The sequence below is a fragment of the Sparus aurata genome, chromosome 6 (genome assembly GCF_900880675.1).
Source record: "Sparus aurata chromosome 6, fSpaAur1.1, whole genome shotgun sequence".
Taxonomy (NCBI): domain Eukaryota; kingdom Metazoa; phylum Chordata; class Actinopteri; order Spariformes; family Sparidae; genus Sparus; species Sparus aurata.
The window spans coordinates 19,893,373-19,912,063 of NC_044192.1; the positions used below are offsets into that span (position 1 = coordinate 19,893,373).

General features: G+C 38.9%; 2 protein-coding genes across 4 annotated transcripts in view; one reads left to right on the plus strand and one right to left on the minus strand.

Annotated features, from left to right (window-relative positions):
- The window catches only part of LOC115584136 (voltage-dependent calcium channel subunit alpha-2/delta-3-like), a 36,837-nt gene extending 23,612 nt beyond the window's left edge, over window positions 1–13,225 (plus strand). Inside the window, exons 16-39 of one of the 3 annotated variants that reach the window (XM_030421566.1) lie at window positions 608–679; window positions 2,590–2,670; window positions 2,774–2,848; window positions 3,750–3,833; window positions 4,687–4,758; window positions 4,876–4,937; window positions 5,036–5,103; window positions 5,240–5,285; window positions 5,401–5,498; window positions 5,607–5,700; window positions 7,433–7,528; window positions 7,651–7,772; window positions 8,437–8,514; window positions 8,595–8,656; window positions 8,739–8,783; window positions 8,865–8,927; window positions 9,287–9,357; window positions 9,484–9,559; window positions 9,830–9,870; window positions 10,324–10,379; window positions 10,513–10,630; window positions 10,816–10,928; window positions 11,123–11,205; window positions 12,141–13,225. In XM_030421566.1, the coding sequence (XP_030277426.1) occupies window positions 608–679; window positions 2,590–2,670; window positions 2,774–2,848; window positions 3,750–3,833; window positions 4,687–4,758; window positions 4,876–4,937; window positions 5,036–5,103; window positions 5,240–5,285; window positions 5,401–5,498; window positions 5,607–5,700; window positions 7,433–7,528; window positions 7,651–7,772; window positions 8,437–8,514; window positions 8,595–8,656; window positions 8,739–8,783; window positions 8,865–8,927; window positions 9,287–9,357; window positions 9,484–9,559; window positions 9,830–9,870; window positions 10,324–10,379; window positions 10,513–10,630; window positions 10,816–10,928; window positions 11,123–11,205; window positions 12,141–12,233 (1,869 nt within the window). In that variant the 3' untranslated portion in view covers window positions 12,234–13,225. Of the gene's footprint in view, window positions 1–607; window positions 680–2,589; window positions 2,671–2,773; window positions 2,849–3,749; window positions 3,834–4,686; window positions 4,759–4,875; window positions 4,938–5,035; window positions 5,104–5,239; window positions 5,286–5,400; window positions 5,499–5,606; window positions 5,701–7,432; window positions 7,529–7,650; window positions 7,773–8,436; window positions 8,515–8,594; window positions 8,657–8,738; window positions 8,784–8,864; window positions 8,928–9,286; window positions 9,358–9,483; window positions 9,560–9,829; window positions 9,904–10,323; window positions 10,380–10,512; window positions 10,631–10,815; window positions 10,929–11,122; window positions 11,206–12,140 lie in introns of those variants that run through there. The other 2 variants (XR_003984485.1, XR_003984486.1) reach the window with 2 other exon arrangements.
- LOC115582901 (uncharacterized) lies at window positions 12,888–18,581 on the minus strand. The gene is made up of 9 exons (XM_030419137.1): window positions 18,461–18,581; window positions 17,733–18,047; window positions 17,438–17,497; window positions 17,291–17,329; window positions 17,007–17,200; window positions 16,315–16,399; window positions 15,450–15,527; window positions 15,041–15,084; window positions 12,888–13,733 (listed from the first exon to the last, which is right to left on the minus strand). The coding sequence occupies exons 1-9, from the start codon at window positions 18,579–18,581 to the stop codon at window positions 13,641–13,643; spliced, it is 1,029 nt and encodes a 342-aa protein (XP_030274997.1). The 3' UTR covers window positions 12,888–13,640.
- Window positions 18,582–18,691: the final 110 nt, after the last annotated feature.

Consider the following 18,691-nt stretch of genomic DNA (forward strand, 5'->3'; position numbering starts at 1 on the left):
TTTGGCGCTGGGTTTTAAACATTTCGTGCAAGAAATGAATGTTGAATCTGTGTTTAATAATACGCTGTTACTAGATCTAATGAAACTTTTCAATGTGCTATTTACTTAAGTTTGTAGCCACCTCTGGCATTGATAATGTCACGTCCTGAAGTCATTATTCCGCACTCAATAAGTCACACTCTTCTCTCTTCTATCTGGAAATTTTAATTGAATATCATGTCAGTTAGGCTGTCTCTTTACTGGTAATTGGCTGCTGAAGCTGTTCATTACTACTAATTAATTTCCCTGCCTGCTGTTTTGGTTTTGGTTTTTCATTCACTTATGATTGTATTGAATAGTTTAGAGGTTTTGTTAAATGAAAGGATTAATAGCATCACCTTGGAATTCAAATTTGTCTGAACATTAAATACACTGGCAGGATAATATATTGCATGAAATGCTGTGTTGACTACTGTTTAGACTTTCTTGATAATATCATATCTTGAATAATATAGTTTGAATATTTGTCTCTTTGTTGAAGAACCTGATCACAGAACACGCTAACGCTCCTCTCAGTGCGATGATTCAGCTAAAAGCATTCAACTATAAGAAATGTCCTTCTTTTCAGATGAAGGAGAAAGCCGGCCCAGCTCTGATGACCACAGTTGCCATGCCTGTGTTCAGCACAAAGAATGAAACAGTGAGTGATTGAGTTACAGTGGTGGAAATAACTACAGTAAATACTTTTTTTTGACATCCCTGTACTTTACTTGAGCACTTCCATTTTTTGCTGCTTCATGTCATGTTTCAGATGTCTATAACGTCGAACCTCTGAGATGCTTTTATTTTAACAGTTGTTTCCACGCCCAAAGAAGTGAAACTTTTAAATATGTTAACTAACAGAAAGATCAGAGAAAAGGCCATAAATGAAATATGAATTTGTTTAGCAGCATTAGTGTAGTGTTTTCCAACCAGATCAATCAACTCACAACCTGTAACGGTTGTAGTGGAACTGGTTGATCCAAAGTTGACGCCGAACAGGGAATATATTTGGAAGGTGAATTTACTGATCACAAAGGGATCACTGCCAGGTAAAGGTGGTAAGCTCGAGCTCAGGCAGGTGGCTGCCAGGGTGGCGCAGGTGGAGACTCCCGGTTACGCAGGTGGCTGGCTCAGGCAGGCAGATTTGTGTGGGTTGGCAGAGGTCCGGGAGGCTTGGTGGCGATAGGTGGAGGAGCTGGTTCACAGGAATGGTCCGGTCACACACTGGAGCTGGCGACAATAATCTGGCACAGTTCAGAGGGAAGATCTGGGTATAAGAGCAGATGCTGATTACATTCAGTGCGATTCAGCATCAAAGCCATGCCCAGCCTCACTAAGGACCTCTGAAACACAAAGCACAGAGACACAACACAAAACAGGCCACCACACAGTCCAATCATAACAACAAACAATCGTTAACAATGTAATGTCTATGTATTGCAGCGATTTTTCTAATAAAGTTAAAGTTAAAGTTAGCATGCTAACCAGCTAGCCCCAGCCCGCTCCTGTCTTGTTATACCACTCCGAGCTCCAAGTCTGGATCGCAAGCTGCATGGCTAGCTGAGCTAACTAGTTAACGTCCACTACAATTACTCTGGTGAAATGCTGCCAACTCTTTATTTGGAGTGACCTTAGGTGGGAAGCCAATTCTTACATATTGCACCTTTAAGGAATCTTAAACAAATTTCAAACAAAATTCCCATTGTATGTTTTTGATAACTTTTAAAGTGGAATGATGGAAAGCATCCCTACTGTAAACACTACAAACTGCCATGGTTTGACCCAGAACATGAAGGCTCTGCAGCAAGATGTTAAATATGACCAGAACATGCCTGATATGCATCAGAGATGTTGTTAAGGTTTCTGCACAGAGCCCACAAGATACTAAAAGACACCTCCTACCCCAGCCTGTTAACCCTGCTACCATACCACCAGACTACAGAGCTTCTTTGTTCAGACTGTGAGACTCTTGAACTCATCTTCAGCACTCCACCATGAATTACAAGTCTGTGTAGAATAAAAAGGGACTAGTCTACCTAATTAAATGTGACATGGTTGAACAGTAGCTCCACCTCAACCAGCTACAGCAGTGAAATGCTGCCTACACATTGATTAATCAGTATTAAAAATCTAAACATGTCATATGTAACAAGAATGTGTAACACCCCCTATGTTAAAGAAAGTAAGGGAAAGAATCCTGGATCAGTCCCATCATCAGGATCTCAACTAAAAGTTAATGGGGTCTTTTTTGGGCTGAGACCCATCCTCCATCCAATGTTCATAGAAATCTGATTGGTAGTCTTTGTGTGATCTTGCTCACAAACCACAATAACAACCAACAGTGGGTGAAAGGGTGAAAACATAACTCCATTTTTTTGTGTTGAACACCTGCTTTTACTTTTGATACTTCAGTGACATTTTAATAATACTCTAAATTACGTAGGAACTTGAATTCAGCACTGGAATTTAATTGTACTGGAGTACTTTTTCCACAACTGCTGACAGGCTGAGTTTTCATGTAGTTTTCATCTAAAGTTTTGTCCGTGTGTTTTGATTCTATTCATGCAGAAGAACCAGGGTATTCTGTTGGGGGTCGTAGGAACAGACATCCCTCTGCAGGAGCTGATGAAGCTCATCCCTAAACATATGGTACAATCAGCTGTTCTTGTACATTTTGCTTTGCACAAACTAATTCACAATCATGTTTATTTTTTAAATTACTTTCCTTGTGTTTCTCATCTTGCGCCTCTAGTTAGGAATCCACGGGTACGCGTTCGCTATCACGAACAACGGCTACATCCTGACACACCCGGAACTCAGACCCTTGGTAACCCAGTTTCTTAACGTTACTTTAACACCAAACTGTCTCACTGCATTCCTTGATTTTACCCTGTTTTCTTTCTTTTTGTTTTGTCCATGCAATTTAATACTTAACCGAAACTGATGAACTGAACGCCTCCGTTAACGAGTGCACACAGAGACAAATGTGTTATCTGGTTAGGAGGCTTTGTGGGCTCGTATAGTCTGTAATCCCCACCTTTTCCTTTGATGTATGCATGCAGGGATAAAGGCCACTCATAGGGCTGGCTGGCCTGAGATTTCCCAGAGGTAATTTAACACTCGCTGGCAGAGACCACAGCCGCTCGCCCTGGGACCGCTGGTTCCTCAGGAGCTATGGCTGTGCTAGTGGATCTGTGTGTGCCAGTGTTAGTGCTATTCCTCTCTGTGCAACTGTGTGTGTGCGTGTTAGTCTGTGCTGGTTTTTTCGTGAGTGTATCTTTGTGGCTAAGACTGTGCTGTGGTTGTAGTCATTGACTTTCTTGTTTCCTGTCAAGTTTGACGTGTAAAGTTAAATGCATTGTTGTTGACTTTTTTTTTTTAGCCTGGATATCCTATCAATCATATTAATTATTTTTAATTTACCTGACAGTGTTAATTTCACACACGACTTGTTAGATTATTAAACAGCAAAGTAGCTCCCTCCAAAGCAAGGCTTGATGAATAAGAGCACACAGCATCATTCTAGCACTGAAAGACAAAAAGACAGATTGCTACATTGATTTATTTCTTTAATATCAAGCTCATACATTTAAAAACTATGTGTCACATGCAGATTTCACAGTTGGGTGAGGCTAGATTAGCAGACATGTTTAGGCCATTAAGTCAAAATGTGCAGCATCACACAAAAGGGGAGCGTTGAATTGTGTATGTTGTGTTCCTGTGTGCAGTATCAGGACGGTCAGAAGAGGAGGAAGCCCAACTACAGCAGCGTGGATCTCTCGGAGGTGGAGTGGGAAGATAAAGATGATGCCGTATGTGTTCAACCTCTAAAAAAAACAGCGTTATAAAAGATATCATCCTTAATTACAAATGTCTTATGCATAATACAAAACACTAGGGGCATGTCCAACTCCCTTTTGCTACTTAAACAGCGGATTATCTAGTGAGCGAGGTGCACAGCGCAAAGGAAATGTATTTATACTCTTAACGAGTCACGGGTGTGTTATGGGCATAACATGAATTAAACAAATCCAAGAGTCATCTCCCATTCCCTTTAAGAGCCGAATTAATTCAGAGTTACCTCTATCCTGCCGAGTTTTTAACTAAAGCTTCTAGTTTTGCTGCTTACATGTATTTGTAACTGCAACTTTACTGCATGCAGGGAAACTGGGATCAGCCTCTCAAATCATTAAATCTGAGTGTATGCGCACTGTGAACCTGGCTGTGTTGGCGCATCTTACAATATGAATAATGCACATTTTAAATAACAAAGAAAAAATACTTGCCTTGATATTAGACCAGCTTTTTGTTGGTCCGTGGCGCAGTTGCTCTCTGCTGCATAAAGATAGCTGTGCCATCAGTGCGCCTGACCACACCTCATTTTAAGAACGAGAACACACCCAGAGGCGCACAGGAGGAAGCAAATGCATTTGCAATTTACACGACGAGGGCGGTGGGCGTGAAAATGGCAACTGCATCGGCTTGAAACTAGCGCTGACACTTGCTCTGCGCTGTTTTTTCGGATGATCAGGGAATTATCAGAAGAATTGTCAAGTATTATCAAGGTATTTTCAGTGAAATGGCCGTCACTTACAGGCTGCTAGATCAGCGACCCAGCCTTGACTTCTCTGCTCTATGAGCTTCTCTGTGCACTTTATCTTTCAGCTACGTAATGCTATGGTGAACAGAAGGACAGGCACTTTCTCCATGGAGGTGAAGAAGACTGTGGATAGAGGGGTGAGGCTGCAGATAAACATGTTTAGTGTCTCCATATCAGATGAGGGTTGTTCTATCTCTGTTGTCTCCAGACTAAAGGAGCAAATCTCACCTGCACCTCTTCTGCTTCTCCTTTAGAGACGTGTCCTGAAGATGCACAATGACTATTACTACACTGACATTAAAGGGACACCATTCAGGTGGAGGAAGGGTTTTATTACATTCCCATAACGACTTTCTTCCAGTTTATGTCTTGGTTGCACTTAATGTTAACTCTTTTCTTTGGCTGCGTCTCCAGTGTCGGAGTGGCTCTCTCCAGAGGTCATGGAAAGTACTTCTTCCGAGGAAATGTGTCAGTTGAAGCTGGTATGTCACTCCAGACTTCGGCATTTACTCTATACAGTGAGACGCATGTCACTCTGACCTGCCTGTTTCGAAGACCTTATTGGCTCGGTCTTCCCAGGCTGGCATTGCTGAAGCGTTACTGACTTGTGTTTTTCAGGGCTCCGTGATCTGGAACAGCCAGATGTCGCCCTAGCAGATGAATGGTAACGCCGGGGTTATGGAAGTGGGCATTCATGCGTTATGTAGGTTATCCCTCTGTGTTCATCAGGGATGTGGAGGCCTGTGATGTAACAGTGTTGGCTCTGTTTTGGACCACAGGACTTACTGCAACACAGAGGAGCAGCACGAGCACCGTCACCTGACCCAGATTCAAGCCATCAAGCTCTTCATGACGGGCCGCAGACCACACCTCAAATGTAAGACACTTGAGACAAACTGACTACAGGGAGATTGTTATAAAGCAAATGGATGTTTTGGGGTCATAAAGGTCCTTATTTGTTAAACTGGTCTGAAATGCTCCGCAGGTGACAGAGAGCTGATCCAGGAGGTGTTATTTGATGCAGTGGTCACAGCTCCACTGGAGGCCTACTGGACTGGACTGGCCCTCAACAAGTCAGAGTGAGAACATTTCTGCCACTAAAGCCCAGGCTAAAGTTACAATCCATTTACTACAACCCCTTTATAAAGTATGCCTTTATAGAAAACAGCAGCCACATTTTATTAAGAAACACTAAAACTATATCTCTTACCAATGAATGATACAATATTCACTAGCTTACATGTACTTGAAAGTACGCAGTTGGACACTTTAGTTGGATTTTTAAGTCGAAATGGTCTGTATTTGTTAAGCAGGTGTTTTTCAAAGATGTGATTACCATTAGCATTCCTTCTTAAAGCAATTTCCGGACAATATATAAGTTCCACAGGCCTCGCTCTGTGCAAAAAAGCATTTCACAGTTCAGCTGAAGCTAATGTGATCATCTGTCTAAGTTACCCAAATCAAGTTTGTATCTTCCAAAGTCAGTCTTTGTACTTACCCAGACACACTTCGCGTGTTTTGGGTTTTTTTTTTTTTTTGGGGGGGGGGGGGGTTTTGTGCAGTCGTGCAGGGAAGGAGAAGCTTAAGAGTCTTTTAACTTTGGGGGACAGACACTTTATTTCTTTAAATCAAACTACTGAAGCCTCATATTGGCTTCAGCTGAACTTTAAAGTTAATTTCTGCACAGAATAAGGACTGTGAATTTTGTCCCCCAACACTTCCAATAGAATTATGTTAGAGAGAAACCATCGAAGTAACCAAAACCTGTTAAAGCACATGGAAGGACACGGAAACATGGAAACTAAACTTATCATCAAAATCTCCTATTACAGTGCCATGAGTTACATTTTGTATGAGATCTGTCTTAGGATACATGTCATGTCATGTCAATGTGTATGTGTAACTTTTCAACTTATGGGTATTATTGATATTATTTAATAATTTTCATGGTAATAATCATATGATAATCATCAAAAATCAGAAACCTTTATAAGAATAGAAATATTTATAAGAACAGCTTATAGCTTCATGACATACTGTGCATGCTAATTAAAACCTTCATCAACCATGTAGTAATACTTGTTAGTACATCAATTTCGTAAGACAGTTGATTGTTAAGTCTCATTCCAGGCGGTCGGCCGACCTCCGAACCCGAGAGCGTCAGTATTTGACGAGTCTGGAATGAGACTCAACAAACAACTATGTTACAAATTGTACCTTTTCATTAACATGCAAACCCTGGATATATGTTTGTTATATAGCAATTTGTTAACATTTGTTGTTTAACGTTACTTATTGTTTATTCTTATATCAATTAACTGTTGATTGATGCTTATTATAGGATTAACTAATATTGATTAATGTGCCTGTACATAATAATAAATAACATAATGTACATAAAACCTATTAGCAAATACACAATAGACAATACAAACACAAACACAAGAATAAATACATACAAAGGCCCAAAGTGATGTTTTGCTTATTTACTAATATAGCTATAAAGCTATATAACCATGAAAAATTGCAAATTATTAACATAATATGAATAAATAAAAAGCAAACTAGTCTGAGAAGATGTTACTTATTGTATAGTATAATTATTTTAAAGTGGTATTTTTACATTATACCTCCAAAATAAAAGCTGTAACAGCAACCAAAACTTCCCTCTATATACTAATCTATTCAATGATAAGCAACCTAGTCGCACTCCATGAATACATTCAGAACATTATATAGCAAATACAATGTCCTACATCATATATGTAAAAGTACAGATGTGTTTATGTGGCCCTGCTCTGCATTACACAGGAACTCAGACAAAGGAGTGGAGATTGCCTTCCTGGGAACACGCACCGGCCTGTCGAGAACCAACCTGTTTGTGCCCGCTGATCAGCTCTCCAATCGGTGAGTGCCGCCGCTCAACATCTCTGTAATCATTACTTACAGCTCGAGGTGCCGCTGTGATTGTGCTTGATGAATCTGATCCTTCACTCGTCACGTCAGCTTCATTGTGTGTGCGTCCTCAGAGACTTCCTGACAGCGGAGGACAAGGAGGGTGTGTTTAATGCTGATCACTTCCCTCTGTGGTACAAGAGAGCGGCAGAGCAGGTCCCCGGCACATTTGTCTACTCCATCCCCTTCAGCACAGGTATGCAGAACAAAAAAACACATACAAGACATGGCAGCAAGTGTGCAGTATGGAAATAAAGTTCCCTGGGCCTGCACAAAGCTGCTGATCTACTGCTGCTAAGTTATCTGCATTGTACATTATACAAGTCACTCTCAATATACTTTCAATTATCAAGTGCAGCATTGTATAGGGTACTTCCAGGAAATCCATCTGGTTTCCTTAGTCACTCAGCATTTAAACATCTTAATCAGTCTTTTTCCATATCCCTCTTTCTGTTATGGATTGTGGCTTTTACTGGTTTCCACTGATAGGATGCGCAGCACAGCTCACCACCCTCACAGCTCTCCTGCAGTTAATGTGGCCCACACTCAGCCTGCTGTTCAGGGTGAGGGAGAATACAGCGTCACTCTACAGGACATTTACCACCTTTCCTCTGTTAATGATGACTGCGTCCACTCAGGCTTTGCCATGATAACGTGAAATGTCCAATCACAGCACCCATTACAGAATTATTAGAGTCATCTGGCTGTAGAAAACCCTCGGACTGCACTCCATTAGTGTGAAGTAATGGACTGGTGCTGCAGTTTCTTTTGAGGCTGCTGAGTAAAGGGTGCCATCTAGTGAGCAGTGGATGAAATCTGAACAAATCACCTCAAGTGAATTCTCTGCTCTTCCTCTCTAGCTTTAGAAAATAAGAGCGTGGTCTTGGCCAGCACTGCAATTCAGCTCCTCGATGACAGAAAGTCCCCAATTGTTGCAGGTAAAAACCTCTAAACCATCAATCTTAAAGTTATTTTTAGATACTGTGTCGTCTCTTATGTCTCTTGGTTTTGTGCTCAGCTGTCGGAATCCAGATGAAGCTCGAGTTCTTCCAGAGGAAGTTCTGGACCGCCTGCAGACAGGTAACGACTTCTGCAATATGTTTCACGATAACTGAGCTCCCTGATGAGGTGTGAAACTAAGCCACTCGTGTTTTGTGCTCAGTGTACAGCCCTGGATGGAAAATGTAGCATTAGCTGTGATAACGAGGTAAGACCTCTGGGTGACTCTGGGTTTTTTATTTTTTTCTCATGTTGTTTTGTTAAAATAATCTGTTTATTCTTTTGACAGGACATTAACTGTTATCTCATCGACAACAATGGCTTCATTCTCGTCACAGAGGAGCAATCTCAGGTACTGTGTACTTCATTGTTTGTGTTTACATGTTTGCATCTATGGACAAGATAACATCTGACAGAAGAAATTGTTCTTTTATGAGTTGAGAAATTGCTCCTACTTCTTAAAATAAACTGCTTCAAAACCTTGATTACAAAAGCAATACAGTCAAGAAAAATATCAAAAAACAATGCAGCAAATATTTTGTGGCTAAATCATGATTTGATCAAAATGCTCATGAGTATAATCTTTCACTTTTCATTTTTAATAAGCTTGGGGGTTTTTCTGTTACTTCGTCCAACCACGCGTGCGTGCGTGTGTGCGTGCGTGCGTGTTAAGCTTTCTGCCAGTGTGCATTGACGTAACTTCTCTCTCAGACAGGGCTCTTCTTTGGAGAGGTGGAGGGTGCTGTTATGAACAAACTTCTACAAATGGGGTCCTTCAAAAGGTGGGTGAGAGTGTATATCATTTCTAAGAGCTTGAAGTGATACATTAAACCTGACATTAAAAGCTTTTTGTAACAATGTCGTATTTATGGTTGATTGCAATTTTTTCTGTCCCATCTGTATTTCAGGATCACGCTGTATGATTACCAGGCCCTTTGCAAAGAGTACGCTGGGAGCAGCGACAGTGCACGCACTCTATCAGATGTAAGTGACACAACGTGAGCTGCTATATTCAAAGATGGAGACAATTCTAATCTGTGGTTGACTGCTGTACGTCTACAATTGTTCTACCTGAGTTAAAATCAGCAGCATAGATACCTCTCTCTGGGTTTGTGGTTGACGCTGTTTGAATGCTGGTCAAACATTAGTTTACTGCAGAGCGGTCTCATAATAAACAATGACATTTAAACCGCAGTAAACAATATTTCATTTCAACTCACAGAATCTAAATGTATTTACATTTCTCTCTTTCAGCCCTTCACTGTTGTTAAGTGGCTCCTGACTGAACTCGTCATGTAAGAGCAACTCAAAAACATTTTTTTTATATGGTATATATATTTTATATGGACTCATAAATAACACTATATAATGTTCATTATGTGGTAACTATTTTTGATTAAAGTATATTAATTAGTATTATTGTTATTTGATAAGAACAATGATACTTTTTAAATATATCTTTGTTTCCTGAGTGTTATAACTCAGCTATAAATACATTTACATATTACATCCTTCAGCTGACTATAATATTGACAACTGAGCATGTTAACCAGGAACAAGACACACAGGTTCATGGTTACGTACTGCTTATAACTTTTGGTTGATGTGCTTGATTAATTAATTATTAATACCCCTTTGTAAAGACAGATTCATCAGCTTACCCTTACATTAAGTCATATTCAGTATTTCCCATATCTGTCGCTGGAAATATATTATTTTTAATATGCCGTTTGTGTTTTTCTCTTCAGTTTTCTGCTAGAATTTAACCTGTACAGCTGGTGGAATATCGATCTTTCTGTTAAAGGTAACCATAGTTCATATATTTATATGTACATTACAGCCATGTACGAGTCTGTGAGAAAGCATTATAGTGAACACTGGAAACCTCCACTGGAAATTTCTGCAGTTCAGTTAAACATGTTTTGTCACACATTCAGCTCAGAGATCTCGAGGTAAACACATGATGGTGCCATGTGATACAGAATACCCTGCCTTTGTCTCCGAACGCACCATCAAAGAAACGACAGGCAACATCGACTGTGAGGGCTGTTTCAGGTACTGTATCAGGTGCTTTAAGCCACCTTAAAGTAGTTAATCACCCCCTTTGATAATCATATATATATATATATATATGTATATGTATATGTATATATATATATATATATATATGTACATATATATATATATAACATTATTAATAGTAAATGTTCAGTAATTGTTCATCTCTGTTTGGGCTGCAGGTCTTTTGTCATACAGCAGATTCCCAGTAGCAACCTCTTCATGGTGGTCGTGGACAAAAAGTGTGACTGCAGCAGTGCCCCTCCAGTAACAATGGATCCTATCGAGATAATGTATATCCTTTCAAGATGAAACACAGATATTTAATATGTAGAAACTTGGAAGTATCATAATAATAATACTTGTTAATTGCATTGAGAATTATTTTAAGCTGCACTACTAAAGTTTCACATCACGTCAAAGGAGTTATGTTAATGTTGGTGATGCTCTGAACTTGATAGTGTATTTTCATCCTTGACGCCTTTGAACACAATGAATCACTTAAATGTGACAGACTGAAGTTTCAGAAGGACAGGAAGAAGCCTGAATCATGTCATCCTTTCCACCCTGAGGTATGAGAGTGTGTGTCTACATGTATAGTTTTATACAGTGACGTTGATACTTGAGCACAGGAACAGCACAGTTTACAGTTAGTGATTTGGAGATGCTCAAAGGCAGATTTTTAACCCTTGCCTCTCCCCCTGTTTCCAGTCTTTATGCTTAGCTAAGTAAACAAGCTGCAGTAGCTTCACATTTACCATGCATGCTTCTGAGTGGTTACTTTTCTGATATCGTTCATGGCCAGGAAGTGACTAAGCATATTAAAGATACGTTGAATAAAATGTTAAATAACAACTTCAGTCTTCAGTCATAGCTATTGTTAATAATATTATTGTTCTCATCAATTTAAAATACTGTTGGTTGGCTGGTTGGTTGGTTGATTGGATGGTTAGTTTGATCAATGGTTGGGTAGTTGGTTGGATGGTTGGATGGTTGGTTGGTTAACTGGTTGGTTGGTCAGTCAGTTTGATTACACAAAAACTAGAGAATGTATTTCCATGAAACTTGGATGGGTCTCAACCCAGAATAGAATAGACCCCATTAAATTTTGGTGCAGATCTGGTTAAGGGGCTGGTCCAACACATTTTTCTCCCTTTCTTTAACATTGAAAAATAATAAAAATTATGAATAATAAAACATTTTGTTGGCTACTATCCATAAGTGAGTACAGTTTGATGTGGTTAAAGGGAGCTGTCGGGCTTGGCGGAGGTTTGCGCTCTACTGAGTGCCCTTCTAGTGTTGGAACTGTGTTATCACGATTGATCAATATAATGGCCAAAACTACAAGAATAAGACCCAACTTGTTCAACAAGTACCAGTACCAGTTTATATCTGTTAGCATCCATTACTATCTTTCCCAGATAAAACAAGAGTATATAATCCACCCTGACAATATTTATGTTCTTTACAGCTCCATGTGTATCACAAATGACTCTGTCTTCCACAGGAAAATGCCATGGAGTGTGGTTCAGCAACACGCCTCTCCAGCGCTCTGACAGCAGCTCTGCTCCCTCTGATAGCAGCGACCATCAGCAGGTGACCTTTAGCAGGAGAGCTGGACGTCAGTAAGGACTAAATCAACAGAAGGACGCTTACAGTATAAACACATAGAGAACATGGCCAAATGAATTTGCTCATACCTCTGCAACAGGCAGCGCTCTACTAAGACAAAATCTTTACCTGTAGTACCGAGGCTCACATCCATTAAAGCAGAAAACATGAACAATGTGGTGCAGCTAAAGAAAATTAGAAAAATGGGAGTGTTAAGTGAGTTTGCTCAGAGCATCAAGTCACTGACAGTTGCCATATTGTCCCGAATGTGTGCTGAAATCAAAAGAAAGAAATGCAGTACGTCAGCAGTAAAAACAGATGCCTGCAGTAGGAGAACAGGTATTTCTTGTAAAAGTATAAAACAGGTCCTTTGTGCAAAGGATGATCATAAGAAAACAAATGTATTTGTTTCTTTCTTGTTAGGAAAAAATGAAGGCTAATATAAAAGTCTGCGGAATGTAAAATGCACTTTTGTTGTATGTGGAAAAAAATGCAGAGCGGTCTATATTTTTGGCAGTAAATTGCTAAAAACAATTGACAGTGCCGTCATAGTTTTTCTTTCTTTAAATAGTTTAAGTTTATTTTGTAATTAAAATGTTTTTCCATGTCTATATGTATCATGTAAAATACGAGAGAGACAACAGAACATTAAAACTTGCTTTATTCTGCCAGTTTTTAAGACATTTCTGACAAGCTAAAGATGCATGAAGAAGAAGATGATACATTAATATATTCAGTCATAATTTGTCAAGGTGACCTCAAGGTGATACTCTGAACCACATGTTTAAGAAAGCTGATGAATAAATACAAAGAAATATTTTCCTTCCTTTATTTAACAGTTGTGTTATTTTCTCAAGTGTGTGTGTGTGTGTGTGTGTGGCAATGTTGTGATGATGCTAGTTTGTATAGTATCGGACATGGAACATTCCTGGAAAGAATGTGGCTACATAACACAACTAACAAATTAAATGTATAACAACATGTTGGAAATGTATGTGGATTTATTTACAGAATACAGTCACAATTGTCTCAAGCAAAAAAAACCCTGTTACATAAAATATGATCGAGATATGCGAAGACACATCAGATAACAAAAGTTATTACAGGAAGCGGTAAAGTAAACGTTTGCCTTTGTTAAAAAAGAGTAAAACTAAATACATTTTCAAATTTGACTTTAAAAAATCTCAACTTAAAAGCAGGTTAGAACCCATACTGTGTTTTGTACGTGATAAACCACAACTTAAAAATGTGACCTGGCGGCAAAACCAACAAAAAGTTTTGATTTAAAATCTCAAAGTTATTTGACTACACAAGATTATTTAAAGGTTAACATTTCTAACAGTTCTTCAGGCTTTTTGCTTTCTCTTTCTGTACACAGTATAAAAAAGTTTGAGTCTCAGTGTGGCTGCACGGTGCTGTAAACCATGTTCTTCAGGGCCGGTGCAGCCAGCAGCTCAGGGATGGTGTCATAAAAATGGTATGTTTCACGCTGGGGGAAAAAAGAAAACACTGTAGCATCTATTAAAAAATAGCAACTATTTAAAGGTGCACTGTGTAGTTTTGGAGAATAAGGGAAAGATCTTAAGTGACTGATTTTTTGAGGCCTAAACAAACTAAAGGAACAACACTAGGGATGCTCGATATCGGCTTTTCTGCCGATATCCCATATTCCGATATTGTCCAACTCTTAATTTCCGATACCGATATCACCCGATACCGATATATGCAGTCTTTTTACAACAAAACTGTTAGGTAACAACATAACATATCTCCTATTGTGGAATTAACACATTATGCCTAATTATATTGTGATGCATACATAAATGCAACATGGCTTTCCAAATGTAAACACTGTGCAAGAGTGAAGTACAGCCTTTTTCAACACAGAGTCCTCATCTAGCCATTGTGCAGTCAAACTCAACATGCTAACCTGGTTAACGCTTGAAGATGCTTATCTGTAGTGAAGCTAATGCATATGGCACCAGAGGTTAGCTTCTCGACATGGCTGTAAACAATAATGTACAATTCGGGTAAGCACTGGTCTGAGATATACTTGCGACTGGGCATAATGTGGCTCCAGGAACTCCACAAGTTTGGAGAATCCGGTGTCTTGAATGATAGAAAAAGGCTGGTTATCCAGTGCAATACACTCCAGTTGACTCTTTAAGCGACAACCGTGAGGTTTTTTTCGGTGTTTCGTTACGTCTTTTCATCACTTTGCTGCACAAATGTAGCGTGTAACTCTGCATGATTCTTCTTGAGGTGGGTGATCAAATCTACTTGTAGGTGACACTTGGAAATAGTTCCAAACCACAGACGTCTCATGCACCGGGCAGCCACGGTTAGCAACCCACGAGTGTAGCATCTGTTGTTGTTGTTATACGTCATCAACTGCACGCCTGTCAACGTCCCATGCTGCGTTCATGCAGGCTCGGAAATGCTGAAGCCTGAAGAACAAACATCGGTTACCAAAAACCCGATACCGATAATTCCCGATATTACATTTTTAAGTCAATATCGGCCGATATTATCGGAGGGCCGATATTATCGGACATCCCTTAACAACACAGTATTATACTGTTTACTTTCTTTATAGGTGGCAGACCCCACCACCTGTCTAGCTTCAAACAATGTTCTGAGGACCAAATTTACTTATTTACTCAGTTATGAGAAAAAAATATTTCTAATTTTGTATTATTACCTCATTGACATTGTAAATATTAAAATTCTGAGTTTGAATGTATTCTCCAAAAACTACATAGTGTCCCTTTTAATATTGTCACACGTCAGACTTACATTCTCATGTCGTGGCTCCGGTTTTTTCACTTCCTCACAACCTGCTGCTGAGAAAGACTTACATTTAAATAAAACTTTCCCATGAATTGAGTTTAATAGCAAAATCTGCAGGGATAAAACATGATCTGAATAATGTCTCTTGGATAGCGTTAGACATTAAAATCAATCTTTAAGCAAAAATTAAATAAACCAGTGGTGTTGTGTGCTGCTTAAAAACTTTATTGTTGAACAATGTGGGCTATCATCTACACAATCAGATATTTAACTTAAAAAAGGAATAAGCATCTTCACTGTTTACATTCAGGATAATAACGTCTCATAAACATATTAAATATTTTCATTAAATTGTATCCTCATTTATCTGGTGAACATTTTTCTAAACAATAAGTGCAAATCATTGATTCATTACCTGATGCTGGTTTGACTGGTGTTGACTGGGCAGTAGAGGACAAACCACCAGTATGATTTGGCCTACCAGCAGACCAGCCTGATGGAACAACACAAGTACATTTCAGCACACCATCTGTTTTCATACAATATGCTTTTCACACGAGAAAAGGAGGTACAGGTTATTTGTATCTCAGTGCAGTGGTGGTTGACCACTCGCGTGGTTTTCTTTCGGTTACAGATGCAGGTTCTGTGTTTTTGTCCTATGCGAGCTGTTAGTTATCTTAGTAGCTGTGAGCATGAACTCGGTTCAACTGAAAAAAATGTGAGCTGCTTCAAAGTTCCTGAAAAATGCAAATAATTTTTCAAGATCCAAGCTAAAATATGTATATAGAATTACCGTTTGGCTCATCCTAACCTAAATGAAGAACAGTGTCAGGTCAGGCATCACCGTTCATACGTTATTTTGCTGACACACTGATGTCAACAATGTCACTGCCACAGCTCCTTTCACAAACCTGGTCCTCTTATGCTATACTGTATTTTAAGCACTGTTGATTTAACTGATATTCAATGGTGTTGGATTCTTTGACAGCTCCCTCTGAGAGCACAACCCTTTTGCTAAATCAAACTGTACGACTAATTCCTGTAAATGGCCAGTTCCTTTATCTGTGTCTGAAGTATCTTTTCAGTAGTTGTTGAAGCTCAAACTGAGTTAATCTCAAGATACAATGTGAAAGACAATTGTGAAAATGCAGTTTACATACAGTTAATTGTCCGGCAATGTGTTAAAGGCTTTTAGATTATCTAATGAAATTCTAACAACAACAGTTTGTGTGAACACCCAGATAAAAATAGATTTAGAATTTATTAGTCATAGTTCTCACCAGCTCTTTTTCGGTTACAGCAAATCGCAGAAATGAGCAAGATGACGCCCACAGTGACTCCACAACCAGCCATGACTGCTGCAAACTTCAATAGCCAGTTTAGCCACCCTTCTGCTTTGAAACAATTGAAGCAAGTGTCAGTTTTCTCTGCACAACTTCAATGAAAAGCTGACATGTAATGTGCATGAATAGAGTATTTCAGCCACCAAAACCAGTGCATTACTAATATATGAAAAGGCAATAACTCTCTGTCATTTCATCACCATATCCTGGATTCATAGGTTTCATACTGGTATCTATTTCTTGAAGGCACATAAAACATGTTAACATTAAAAATACATTCTGGCTTCCTTTGCACCAGGAGTACAAATATTAAGCAGCACATTGTTGTCTTGTGCTGCTTTAAACTTTACTTCAACTATGTGGACTACCATCTGGACGCGAACAGGAAGTCTAACTTCCCATACACATAAGCAAATCCATCACACGCTATCTGTAACAGCTACCATCACATAGGTATGTTCTTTGACTGACAGTCAGGATAAACTTTTTGTTGAGTTCATATCAAATGTTTTACTATATTGTACAAATCAAAATGTTTTAATCAATCAGTTTGAATCATTAAGAAATTGGATAATTACACCACCTGATAGTGGATAATTTGGTGTTAGATTCACTGATGTTGGTTTCACTGATGTTGGATTCACTGATGTTGGATTCACTGGTGGTGGATTCACTGATGTTGGATTTACTGGTGCTGGATTCACTGGTGCTGGATTCACTGATGTTGGATTCACTGGTGCTGGATTCACTGGTGCTGGATTCACTGTTGTTTGGGAAGTAGAGATGGAACCACCAGTATGACTTGGCCTATCAACAGGCCAACCTGGTGGAACAACATTAGTACATTTGAAAATACCGAATACACTGAAACATCTGGAAAAAAACCCACTTGAAATGTCTCTTTTTTTATTACCTGATGTTGGTTTAACAGGAGGGGAAACACCAGTCTGACCTGGAGAATAAGAAAACGACAGACCTTTAAAAAATGTTCAAACTGTTCATACTGATGTGATTCATAATGATGTTCTGGACTTCTACCTTGATATATAAAATATCCTACCTGTGGTCATTCTTAATGTTGGTGTTGTCTGGATCATGCTTGACTCTTTCTCCACAATATCTACATCAAGAGAATGTAAATTATTTCCCATGTGAACAAATGAATAAATATGTAGGTAGCCAACTGTATATGTATCTGTTTATGGAGATGTTTCACAGTTTGATGTTAAATTTATAACAGGCTCTGGGGTGCTTTCAAGCAATAATGTACTGTAAGTTTAATATACCATATATATGTAATTTGTCACATTCATTAAAGTCATCGTAGCGAATGTATTAATATTTCTCTGACTTACCAGTCAAGCTGTATCGATCACTACGAGCAGACAGAGAGTTGGGTTCTCTTCCCAAACTATAATCACAGGTGGCATCACTTTGTTGAACTGAATGTAGACGTCTCAGCAAAACATCAGTTGTGACAGTAAACTGACAGAACCACTGATTTGTTATTGTGGTTCTTTCACTCCAGATGGTTGTTGTTAGAACTGGATCACTGGATTCTCCAAAGTACAGGTTACATCTTGTGTCATGATTAGCAGACCCAGGCAGAGAGCAAGTAAAGTGAACATCTACACCAGGAAGGTGTTGAAGACTCAGTTGTGCTTTTTGATCTATAAAAGAGATCAATAAAAAGTCATTATACTACTACTCTACTATCAAGTACACTTCAAACGACTCTTTCAAACAGTGCTGACATTTAAAGAAGTCCTACTGTTATAAAATGCACAAAAATCATGTTTAACAAACAAAATGTGTGTAGTCTGATGTGAGTCTGTAATTTGTAATACAAAGAAAGTTTAAAAATGTATTATTGATCAGAGTAACACATATTCTGACATTTATAAAAAACTAATAAAAAGAATAGCTGTATCACCTTCACCCACAAGTGAATATTTTAATGGAACTGGAGGTTGTTGAATCTGTGTTTCCCTATCAATTTTGGGTTGTTAAGACAAGTTCACACATAAAATATTGCACCATTTTGTAACATGACACAATGATATCAGTAGAAACAGTCACTCACTTTGAGTTTGGATGGAGATGGAGGCTGTGTCACTGTGTGGAGATGCTGATTTTTTCTCGCCAAGCTTTACAGTGTAATAACATCTGACTTTGACCTCAGCAGGGGGAATTTGACTTGACATCTCTAGCAGTTCCACTCCTGTCAATGTCTTCACACAAGAGAATTCTCTGACACTGACTCTACTTAAAGCATAGAAATAACACTGAGACACAGAAACAGATGGAGTCTGAC

Coding starts and splice junctions, on each gene's coding strand:
- LOC115582901 (XM_030419137.1), bottom strand. CDS start 18,581: ATGTCAAGTCAAATTCCCCCTGCTGAGGTCAAAGTCAGATGTTATTAC. Junction 18,048..18,460: donor CATCTCCATCCAAACTCAAA/GTGAGTGACTGT, acceptor TCTCTTTTATAG/ATCAAAAAGCACAACTGAGT. Junction 16,400..17,006: donor CATCAGTGAATCCAACATCA/GTGAAACCAACA, acceptor TGGCTATTGAAG/TTTGCAGCAGTCATGGCTGG.